This window comes from Wasmannia auropunctata, unplaced genomic scaffold (assembly GCF_000956235.1).
Source record: "Wasmannia auropunctata unplaced genomic scaffold, wasmannia.A_1.0 LD336078.1, whole genome shotgun sequence".
Taxonomy (NCBI): domain Eukaryota; kingdom Metazoa; phylum Arthropoda; class Insecta; order Hymenoptera; family Formicidae; genus Wasmannia; species Wasmannia auropunctata.
Window position 1 is genome coordinate 3,586,399 of NW_012026812.1, and position 12,423 is coordinate 3,598,821.

General features: G+C 45.2%; 1 protein-coding gene across 1 annotated transcript in view; it reads left to right on the forward strand.

Moving 5' to 3' along the window:
• The window catches only part of LOC105449117, a 246,648-nt gene that overhangs the window by 53,551 nt on the left and 180,674 nt on the right, over positions 1-12,423 (forward strand). The window contains 4 exon segments of the mRNA XM_011688116.1: positions 2,288-5,068; positions 5,120-7,299; positions 7,375-7,679; positions 7,734-7,805. Of these exon segments, the coding sequence (XP_011686418.1) occupies positions 2,325-5,068; positions 5,120-7,299; positions 7,375-7,679; positions 7,734-7,805 (5,301 nt within the window). The 5' untranslated portion in view covers positions 2,288-2,324.

Consider the following 12,423-nt stretch of genomic DNA (forward strand, 5'->3'; position numbering starts at 1 on the left):
AATTAGATGCACTCGAAGGTGCGCCATGATAAACGTTAACTCAGTTTTTCTTTGGCCCATCGTCCTCTTTTTTCGTCTTCTTCTCTCCTCGGAGCGTAAAGTTCCATTTTGAGCACGGAAAGTGTGTAAGAGCGTGCTGAAAGAAGGGAATTATTGGAGCAGAACAAATATATACACGGAGAAAAGGATTTATTAACAGCATTAGCCAACAGCAGTCTAGTTGCAAATAATCTTGTTCATTCAATAAGTATTAATAAAACAAATAACATTTTATTAAAACACGAGCACGGCGTATTTTTTCTATTAATACTGGCATCGAATTAAAATTATTTTTAACGGAAGAGTTTGCTATACAACACAGTGTGTTCTGATTTGTTTTATAATATTAAATTTTATAAAAATGAAGAAACTCTAAAGTTAAAGTGATAAACTTTAGATTTTACATTTTATTTTAGAATGTTATAATTTTGAAACAATGTGAGTTAGCTCACTGTTGCAGCAAGTTCTCTCTCTCTCTCTCTCTTTCATTAATTCCGTAACCGTTATGTGCGATTAATGGACCTCTCTGCGTCAATACGAGAGTTCACATACACGTGATAGACATCCGTGACCGACAGTCGCGAGGAGAAGATAATTCGCGTTCGTCAGGTGTTTGCCGATTTATGCGATATTGAACATATTGATGCTGGATTAATAGCGAGCGTCTCCCTTCTTCCGGTAAACGGGACATGTAACGTAACGAGTCCATGTGGCAAAAAGCAGTTCATTTTGGATATTGCTGTAGTTTCTGGGCTAACGCGCCATTAAATCAATATTACGTGACACATCGCGGATTGCGGTGATCGGTTTATTACAATCGCAAAATTAGGCAAAGGTATCCCGCGCGTGCCTCTCTCTCTCTCTCTTGTCGATCTCTTTTATTTTGCTTTCTCTCGCGCGGTAAAAGTAGTCCCGTCACGTAATTCTTTTCCGAGCGAAATGGATCTTTTTGTGTCACTTCTTTCGTATTTATACTTGTATGTTTATCTTTCTTACATACACGGAGAGGAGTTGTACTATTTCGGTGTTTTCTTTCTATCCATTCATCTCTGTCGTTCATCTCATACATAAGAAATTTTCCTCTTTCTTTTACTATTCTAGGATTTTGTTCTTTTTCATTCAAGTTTAATAATATGCTACACTTACTAAAATAACTCTCGCTCTGGTACACAACCGAATTAATAATGCCTTCGGAGCTAGGGCGCCCTACGCGTGAATAAACGCGTATTTCTACTTCTCTCCCTTTCCCTATATCCTTGACGCTTACGTCACTCCAAGAGGGGAGAGGAAATACGGGCGGAAGTGAGTGTAACGGTATCAACGTGGAAAAAGGGATTCGAAGCCGTGCACGGTTGTATATTCTCGTTTTAGACGCTTTGTATGTTCCTGAACGAAATTCGTCACGGTCGTTGCACTTTGCGACTCTACGGCCGCCGCGCCGCGGCACCTTTCGTGAGACTGAAAGAAAGAGAGAAAGAGAGACGTTGACCGCGCTCGCGCGCGAACGAAGGCTACGGAGAGACCGACGAGATTTTCCGCTTCGATGTTTAGAGAACATGTGTGTTTAGACTACACTCCGCGCGCAAGGTTTGTTGGCGCGCTCGCACGATCCGGGAGCGCCGGCACGTGCTCGCGAGTGTATACACGAGAGCGGCTGGTGCGCACATGGCCGCGCGTACGTGCATCACGTACTTGACCGGGTCAAACATCGGCGCGGCAGCCCGCAGCCGTGATGGACTAATGAGAAAATTTCGAACGACCACGCAGGCTGCGCAGGCACTTATCTAGTTATCTCGAGTCTCCCTTTATCTCCCCCGATATACTCTCTCACCCCGCCTGTATCTCTGCCTGTATCGTCGTTTGGAATGGTACATTGAATATAAAAAATAATGGCATTAAACAGGGTGTCCTACTTGTGTTTTCAATGGCAGATTCTATTTGATCTAAGTTTGATTTTCTCGTAGCGAAAATCGTTACGGTGATTATTATTTGTTGCATAGTCATGTAATAACATGCGATACAAGTAAGAACTTTTTAGAGCGAGATGATAAATTACCGTTAGATAGGTAATATATTTTAATTAAAAAAACTTGTAGATTATCTGGATGTTTATTCAGCTTTTTCCATATATATTTTATTTTGATTTTATAAAGATAAATATTTTTTTACGTTTTTATCTCACGTTTAAAACTTTATTATTTTGCCTCTCTTTTTCGTTCATGAGTCGATCACAATGAAATTCTTTTAGGCGCCCTTAAAAGAGGAACGGCGCGCAACGAATCAGCATGGAGCCAAAGGAGGCAGTCTTCGGTAGCAATATCTCAGAAACGGACGTGCGGCATAATCGGGACTCGTTTACGGGTGACGGGAAAGAAGCGAACGTGCGAGTTCTGTCCGTCGACAAAGTTACCGTCGAGAAAATCGTCCTCGAATCTTCGAACGGATCGCGAGAAGTGTTGCTAACGAAGAACGAGTCGTCGAGAAAATTATCTCTGAGTTCGGAGACGAGTTCGAATGTCGTCGAATGCGTGAGAGACGAGCGGCAGAAATCGGCGAATAACGATAGATTTCGAGTTTCGATATCGGAGAACGCGTCAAAATCAAAAGATTCTATTCCTAAATCCGTCGTGTCGGGCGGTCAATCGAAACTTCCTATTCCGAAGAGCCGGAAGAGTAACGGTGTTAGTATTTCGAGCGAAGAGACTAGAATCAAGCCGATCAAGTACCCTAAAAGCCCGTCGATCGGTAGCATCGTAATTAAAGATTTGAATTCGGCGAACTCTATTGTCAAGAAGAACAAGGTACCACCGAAGGTCCCGGAGAGATCTGTAACTAAAAATGAGCGTAATTCATCTTTGATAGTGACTTCGGCCTCCTCCACGAAGACAGAATCTTCGGAAGATTTATTGTCGAAGGGGGAAAAAGTTGTTGACAAGACAGTGGCTGAGGTTAAGCAAGCGCAAACTGAGCAAGAACTTCTCGAAGCGGAAGATTTTGCGGGCGATAAAAAAGGTGACGACAGTATAAGCTCCGCCGAAATCGATAAACGCAATGAGACATCGGATGCTACGAGCGTGAACTGCAAACGTGAATCGGACGAAATAGAGATTTACAACGACGTTGAAAATCGCGGAGGATCAGACGCGAGTATCGACAGAGACGTGCGGGACCGCTTGGAGAAAAGCCAGTCGACTATCGACGATCTTCAGAAGAATCTGAGCACCAAGATTCACGCCAGTACTGCGCGGAGCTACAAGGAGAAGCTGCTGAGTCTCCGGGCGAATTATTTTCGGAAGTCGCCGATTATCTCGGAGTCGAATTGCAGCGAGATATTAAGTTCCGGATTCGACAAGGATTTCCTCGAGCGGCACAACCTCGATAAGCAGCTAAAAATCGAGGAGAAGAGGCTGCTGGAAACCGATCTCGATTACACGTCCGACAACGAGGCCGACGAGCGGCCGTCGGGTGAGATCGACGTCAAACGCAAGTACAGCGAGAAGGTGACGGAGGTGGAGAAAAGGTGGTCCGGGGAATTTTTGGACGATCGCTTGCAACGGAACTCCTCGGAATCCTCGAAGTCGTCTTACGTCGAAGAATTCGGCAGCGTGTCCTCGCGCGAGAGTATCGTCGAGGATCGCGACGCCCAGCTGCTGTTTGACCGGAAGCATCCGGAGGCGAAGTACGCGGGGAGGCGAGCGTCGATCGACGAGCCGAAGAGACGGACTTCCGAGGAGATCGAAAACAGCACCGTGAGCACCGTCGACTCCGATTCATGTCTGGAGGACAGAATCAAGGCGATCGACGAAGACATCGCCCAGGTAGCGAACGGAGAAGACGAGATACAGACGGACGATAACGATAACGACGATATTATCGATGGATCTGATCGAGCTTACGGCGGCGAGGAAGATAAAGATTGCGCTCGGTGGAATGAAGAAGTAGAGAGAGCCGATACGATTCTCATTACAACGGCAACTCACGAGGATCTAAATTTAAGAAAAGAAAATATTAAAAGTGACGCGATTAGCGTTACTTACGATCCGAATTCGAACGAAGTGACGACTAACTGTGAAAAGAATATCGAGGAGGTGAAAAACGAAATACCTCTTATCGATCGGAAGAATCTTTTAACGGAAAAGAGAAACGATAAAATTTGTAATTCTTTTACGGTGGTCAACTCGAAGGAATCCACCTATCCGACGACTTTCGTTGTCCGAAGTAATCGCGGCAGCGACGGTTACGCGAGTCTTATAAAGGAATTTGCAATGGAGGCGGGATCGTCCAAGGTGAAGAAGGAGGAGAAGCAGAAGAAGAAGCTCGGCTTTCGGCGTCTCTTACCGGCTATCTTCTCGCCGAAGGACTCGCGAAAGGAATACAAGAAGAAGGAGCAGAAGGAGCGACGGAGATACGACGAGCGACACTTCGCTCGTTATCAGCAAAATGGAAATTACACGAGGTCGCCGGACACGATGAATCTGAACGAGGACATCAAGAGAAACGTTAAACTTGACAACAGCCTGAACGGCTCCATCATCGAGGAGAGACTGGATGAGATCAAACGAGAATTGTTCCCCGAGCAGGGGCCAATCACTAGTACGCCCGATCACTTCCTGCAGACGGACGACACGCGACTTCTTCGCGAGAGACCCAGAGGTCAAAGGTCGTACACCGCGGACTCCAGTCTCAGCTCGATCGCGCCAGACGAGCGATGGCTGGAGAGAGGCGGACAGTTCGGCATCTCGCCCGACGTCAGGAAGTACGAGCAGCGGCAGAGGCGCGAGGAGCAGGACAGCCGGCGATACGGCCATCTGGAGCGTAAACACAGTCTGCAGGAGCCGAATCACGGCGCGCGTATTTATGTCTTCCAGAGGAATCACGGTGCCTCCGGCCGAATCTCGGCGCCGCCTGGCGAACGGTATTTCGTACGGTCGCGTGCTATTCATCCCGTTGACAGGCCGCTACCGGAGATCCCGCAGTCGCGACTCGAGCTGTCGAACTACGAAAATTATCGGGACGGCGTTGATCAACTGTGCGACAATCTCAACGATTTGGACGTTGCCGACAACGTGGATTTCCGAAGCCAGTCCGGGCTTTACCAGAACAGGAGCCTCGAGGCGGGTCTGATTCACAATTCGCCGCAGTCGGTTGCCGCGCAAGTTAAAATCACTCGACAACCGATCGTGAATCAAAATCAGAGAGCGCCGTTAATCGGAAGAAGCCCGAAATATCCGTCGTCCGGCTCCAGTCAAAAGTCCGGCGATTACGCCGATTCGAGTTGCACGCCTAACTCGAGTCAGAAGAGCGAGTTCTCGCCCACCAGCTCGAAGAGCGGCGAGTATTATTTAAACTCGCCTCGTAGCAGTGCTCGAACTTCACCCGCCGACCGGCCGCTTTTCGAAGACGCGCGCGAAAGGCTTTACGAGAACGAGGGTCAAACCGTGACTTCTCAGCCGTCCGGTAACTACATCGAGGAACATGTTTACGACGAGACTCCGCCGTGTCGTGAGGAACATTTTTCGAACACAGAAGTGTCGGACTGTATAGCGGAGAATTCGCCGAAGAAGAGAAATGATGATATGGTGTTCGAACTAAAATGTTCACCGAATCAACAATCACCCTCGAAGAATTGTTCCTTGCAATATTGCGAGGATAATGAAAACGCACGAATGGAGTCGAAACAAGAAATCGAGAAATCACGCGAAGATTGTTTAAAGAGTTACGAGACTGCTGACGTAAGTTTGAAGAGCGACTCACTGGCGTGCAATCAAGCTGAGAGATCGTCCATTCAGAACGTATCACCATCGAAACTTGGCGTGACGGTAGCGACGTCGCCATCGGTGGGATCTCGCGCCAGGAGGTCACAGCCCGACGAGCAAATTCTGATAGCTTCACCCAAGCGAGAAGCCATCTGCCAGTCTCGAATCTCTCGGCCGTCGAACGAGGCCAGGATCTGCAACGCGGAATCGCCTGTGCCCATCGCGGATTCGCGCGGAGATCACGGTGTGATCTCTGGCATCGTCCCAATTGAAGTGCGAAATCAGTACGGCGGCCAGAATTCTTCCATCCCGAGAATGGGGAGATCTATGGGACAGAGAAGTCCATTATTCTGCGGCTTTTCGAAAGGTATCTCGCGTCCCGAGCCGATTTACGGACGGTCGAGCCCCTCGCGCGGCAACACGGTGACCAGGGAGATGAGAGAAGGCGGACGCGAGAACGATCAGTTGCCGCCACCCGATCCGTATGGCTCGACCAAACCGTGCCGCGACGTCGACGAGAGAACAGCTCGGATTCATAGTAATTCGACGTCGCAGAGCCCGCAGTTATGCGTTTCAGAGACCAAACAAATGCTCACCGAGCCGGGGAGAATAGTGGCACGATCCCCGATACGCGAACCGTCGAACGCGGCTCAAGATATTTGTCAACAACGGCGACACGATACCGTTCAGCAGCAGCGAACCCCGTTCGTGGCGGCAGCGACGACGTTGGAGGGTCGGCAGTCGTCGCCGACCACGAGCCAGGACAAGATGTACGTAAGCGCGAGTTCGCTTCAGCGCGAGCCGATTTACGAGCAACGTCAACGGCAGTATCAACCGCAGCAGCAGCAGCAGCAGCAGCCGCGACAAGGTCAGGAGCCGCACGTTCAGCGAGTCGACGCGACGTGCGGCCAGCAGAGTTATCCGACCTGCGGACTGTTATCGCCCTCGAAGCAAAAGACCAGGCATGCCCTGGAGGTATTTTACTGGCAGCAAAAGGCGATAGAGGCGCAACGGAAGTCGGCCGTTTCGTCGGCGAGGCAGTCGGCGAGGCAGATCGCGCCGAAAATCGATCTGCCGGAGGTGCGAGATGCGGTGTACTGGCAACAGTTGAAGAGGCTCGACGAGGAGCAGCAGCGGCGGATTTACGAGCAGAATCTGATGGAGGACGGGCTGTACGAAGCGCATCACAGAACGAGAACAGGCAGTGTGACGAATCAAGCATTCAATAACGCTGCGGCGCTTGGTTCTGTCATTCACGGGGAAAGATCTTACTGGAGTAACGTGCAGCAGCAACGTCTCAAGATGAGTCCGGCCGGAAAGCCGCCGTTAATGCAGGTGCAAAAGGGTCAGAATCAGCCGGTGCTAATAGTCAGGCCGCAGCAAGCGCTGCGGGATCGTCAGGAGATGTTAAAGTCCATAAACCCGCGTGATCTCGCGGTATACGACAGCCAGAGGTCGAAGAGCGCCTCTCCGCACTTTCACAGAGGCGACATTGAGCGTACCAGTCTTCACGCGACGTGTAGAAAACCCGTCGCGGACGGTAGAACTGGCACACCGTCTCCGGCGAGGAAGCCGGAAGGGATTTACGAAGAGGATGGCAGGTACCTCGACGGCGAGGTAAGACCTCGACCGCATCCTATATTCAAGAGAGGAAGCTTAATAGGGGGAGAGTCGGTGGAGTACGGAAGTACCGGTCCCAAGAGGGTCAGTTTCTCCAATCAGCCGAACGCCGGACCGGAATTAGCGGCTGGCAGCTGGCCGACCAAGCACGGAACGGCACCCGAGCCGCCCACCAGGCGACACAGAAGCGAGGACAGCGCCTCGGACAGCGACTCGGTGTTTTTGCCTCAAGATCGACACGACGGAACTCAGGACGCTTCGTACGTTACCCGTAACCCGGGCCCGAAATGTCGCTCGGACGGCAGTTGCTCGGAGCAGGAGTACGATGCTAACAAACCTCTGCCTCCTCTGCCCAAGGACTCCCTGATAATTTCCCGCCGTGGAAATAGTGCCAGGAGTTACGCCTGCAGCGACGTCCGATGGAACAGCGAGCTGGAGCAACGCGGCTGTCGGCGAAAGCGGAGCGGTGAGTCGACTCTTGATTTATTTTATTTTTACGAAGAATGCTAAATTAATCCACGCTAGACATACTAAAACTTTGTGTCGACGTTTTAAAAAAGAATCGTTAACATTTTGTGTCGATCGCGTTTTCCTTGGAATGAAAATAATATTAAAGATTTAAAAAATCTAGAACAAAAGCTGCAAATGTGAGTAATTGTTCCAATTAAAAAAAAAAAACTTTTTAAGCTATAATAACTCGTATTGCGGTACTCGTGAACGCAGTCGTGAATTCAAACCGTCGAGATGAGAGAAAGATCGTTTGCATTTATCTGCTGAATCGGCGGGAAGTCGCGAGAGAGTAAGCCCCCGCGCGGGCGCTTTTTCATCAAATAATCCGAGGGCGAGGGTGTGCTTTGCAGCTCGTAATTCGGTCTATACGATATGCATGCACGAACCGCACGACACGACTGCGTATGACCGTGCATTCGAATGAGCCTCTTAAGACGCGGAGACGCGTGCATCGCGTTAGGGCACGTTCGCGCCCAGCACAGGGGCGAGCGAGAAAACCGAGTCGGTCCCTTCGCTATACTTCTTCGGATCTGCCGACAGTGGGGCACTAAGACGCCGGAGGTCTTACCGTGGATTTGCCGTTTTCCGTGGAACTGCCGCGAGGTCTGTCTTTCGCATACAAATATATAAACGTCCGATTTTGGTCTCGGCGATTACCCAGACCTTCTTCCTCCATTTGCTTACTTGCCTATTTAGCCGATCTCTCTCTCTCTCTCTCTCGCTTAAGTCGTTTGAAGCTGTGCAAACAGCGCGCGGTAAACCAAAGATAACACCATCGGCTGGCTGAATTTTAAGATTAACCGCGACGCGTTTACTTCGTCACTTGAAACGACGCGATCCTTCGTCACTACGCAAATGCGCCTTTGGTCTCTAACACCTTCTTTATTCGATAAAGTTACGTCGCTCTTCAAAGGACGCATTTTAATGTATCTAGTGCTATCACGTACCGCCTCATTTCTTGTTTGAAAACTTATTTGCATTTGTTTTTGTTTAAGAACGTCGGAAACGGTATATTAAATTGATTTAAAGGATTTATCGTGTATAAAGTTCCGTTTTGAATTTCTAATTAAATTACGTCGTTTTGCATAAAGCACGATTTAATATATATTGTAATAAATATATATATGTATATATAAAATATATTTATATTTATTATTAATATATATTTTATATATTTATATATACATATATTTGTATTTATTTCTTAAAAAATTTTTTTTATTCTCTTTAAAAAAATATGTACATATCTTACTGGCTTGCGGCTCAAGTTATACAAAGTATAAAAATATAAGTAGGCTAGTATAAAGATAACAGCGAAAATAATTTAGAAATACGTAAGTATTTAAGGAAGACATTTATATAATGAGGAACAAAACTAAGAACAAAAGATATTTTTTCAGAACAACAAATCCTTTCGAAATGCAATCTCTTTCCTTAATTTTTATTTGATATTGCATTTTTCTGTCGCTACTAAATCGACATATCTGTTAGAAATGCAGTTCACAATCTTCCCTTAATTTTTATTTGAAGAAAGACGTGTTGCGCGTTAATGACATTTATTAGAGTATAAGAGTAATATTATCTCAGATTATTCAGTGGGCAGAATCACGCCTCCGGGCGGTAGATCTTTCCGCACGGCGAACAGGGCAATTAATCGCTCGTTTAGACTGCAGTAAATAGGGTCACTGACATTGCATCCCGGTAAACTGTTCGACCGATGCGTAAGACGTTGCTTCACCGACCATGCACTTTTGTACTCCCACGCTCTTCCGGTCGTGAGATGCATCGAATCGCCTACACGGAAGAGGGCTTCGTCGCGCAGCAGATAATATTGTCGATAATATTGTTGCGTCATACGAGACGTATAATGTTACAATTAACGTTACATTGAGGTAAATTACAAGTTTGTATGTTATACGTGAACCATTTTTTTAAATTATAGCTTTTGCAGTATTAATTTTCTCGTATGATGCAGTTGTGTATTTATTTAAAAAGTTTAATGCAAAAAGTATTTTTAACATAACGTAAGGTATTATATTACATGCACGGATACTCTCTTAATTGATTAATTGAGTAATCTGTTCATGTTTTCTAATTTTTTGTCTGATAAATTTTAAAACGGTCGATTGTTGTCCCGAGAGGGCCGAGAATATCTTGTACTTTGTAAATGAAGGCAAGGGGAAGAGAAAAATAGCTGCGTAAGGAAACAAAACGTAGCAAGATATGAGACGTAGACTCTATTTCAACTCCGACCTCAAGCATCTTCACGCTCATTCATGTAAAATCCACGATATTGCCCTGCAGCATTGCATTAGAATTTTATAGCTTCGGGAATAGTACAGAAAGTGCGCGCGATTCTGGATACGTCACAGAAAATGTTGCCGCCTAACAAGGATGTCCTCTTTTGATTTTCAACAGAGTTTATGTGATTAGCTAAATTGCATTACATTTAGAACTAAACTAGCTTTACTGTTGAAAAATGCGCAACATTATTATAATAACGCAACGCAAGGATTAAATAATAAATTTTCCTTGCATTCGAATATTCTGAAATTGATATACGTGACATAAAAATGTAAGAAAGCTAACAGTTATTTTTATTATCAGTTCAGCAATATATATCAGATATATTTCGCTTGTTTGAAATTTTTATCATAGCTTATCGTACGCACTTTCGTACAAAGTACATACAAAAAGAAATAAATGTTGTATTAACAGCATTAGTCTAATTAAAAGTAATCTTGTTAATTCATCACATCGTGCGCTTGTTTTGATAACACACGAATTCGTTTCATTATATAATACTGCAGTTCTTGAATTAACAAAATGAATGTCAATTTAATATAACATTATTTCTATTCTTCTATACTGAATAATTATTATGCCGTATATGACATATCATTTGTACGTACTTCTTAAAACGCCGGTAACGAAATCTCTGTATTTATATGAGGTTGTTAAATCCAGCCTCATACAATCAGGCGGGTTCAATGATCTCTTTGTAACCTCGCCATCAAATGATAGGCAAAGATCGGGGACGATAATTGAGTTCTTTCAGCATCTCTTTTCGGTCGAGAAGGGAGCGCGGCCGAGATTTTCTTTTTCCCTTTATTCTCAGTTCGCGCACGAACGTCGGTTTCGCCCTGGATCTCCTCTCTCTCTTTCTCTCTTTTTCTCTGAGACGAAACGGCGAAAAATCGGGGATCAAAAGACGGGGCGAGGACATTATCCTTCCTTTAATGCCACTTGAACGCCGCACTGGTGCACGAAGCGATTCCCGGGGACAAAAGAATTCCTGATGAGGAAGTAGAATAATAGTTTGCCGAATTTCCACGCGCGCGTTGCACGGCGCAATATCTATGCAGATTAACCGGCCCGCAGATGCAGATTTGAATGTTCGATGTTTGGAATTGAGAGTCATGCCAACGCATTCCCCGGCCTCATAACGGAGGTAAAACAACGATCCCGGCTATCTGGCCGTGCTAGTTTTATCCCTCATTAATTACGTGTTATATTACGCGCATATCCATGCGCTTTGCGATAGCGAATAGATAATTGCTCTCGCAAAACTCGTTAACCCTTGCGCTATATTTCTATTAGTCATTGGACTGACGGTACACATGCCGATATATTGTCACGAGACGGATACTTGAGAAGTTTTTATTGACATGTAAAATCGATACACTTGCCAAAAGGAAAGACAATTGAGGCAATTGTTATATTGTTTGATTCTTCCTCGAATTATCGACATATCTCGTAGATTGACGCAAAAATTTATTTTTCAGCTGTGAGACTATCCAACGAGATTTAACAGTTATATTTTACAATATGTGACTTGACGTATTGATTTAATTAGTACAGCTTTGATTTTAGAGGCGGTTATATTTAAAAAAATATTCTTTAAATAAATATTCAAATGTGCGATTTGAATATTTTTGTTGTTGCAATTAAATGTTTAGAGTTCATACAAGTACACGAAATTCAGAATAAAAATTTTCTTTTCTGGATAGATGTATTGATTTGAATAATTAAAAAATTGGGAACTTTATTCGCGAGAAAGAAATACGTCTGTGACTGTTTCATGTAACACAAATATTTGTTACATATGCGTTGCTACATATTTTTCTATGTAACAGAATACTGTAGGAAAAAATTTCTCCCGTTCTTTGAAAAACTTTATAACATACGAACAAGGCTAAACAAACATTACAAACGCACAAGGATAAACGCGTCTCATATCAATGCAAGTACACAAATTTAATAAAGAAAAATATCACTCGTCCAGATATCCAATTAATAACGATGAGGATAATAAAAAATATTTCTCCTCAGACATAGAAATTGAATAACTTTTATTTATTCAGGAATTCAAAAGTTATTGATGTTCAAGTGCGAAAGCGTCTTCTGTGAAAATTGTCTCTCAACAGGACATGTTTTCTCCCTCCGTTCATCCGTTCCATTTTCCCGCGCGCCGTTTCATCCCTTCGCGGGGGATCGC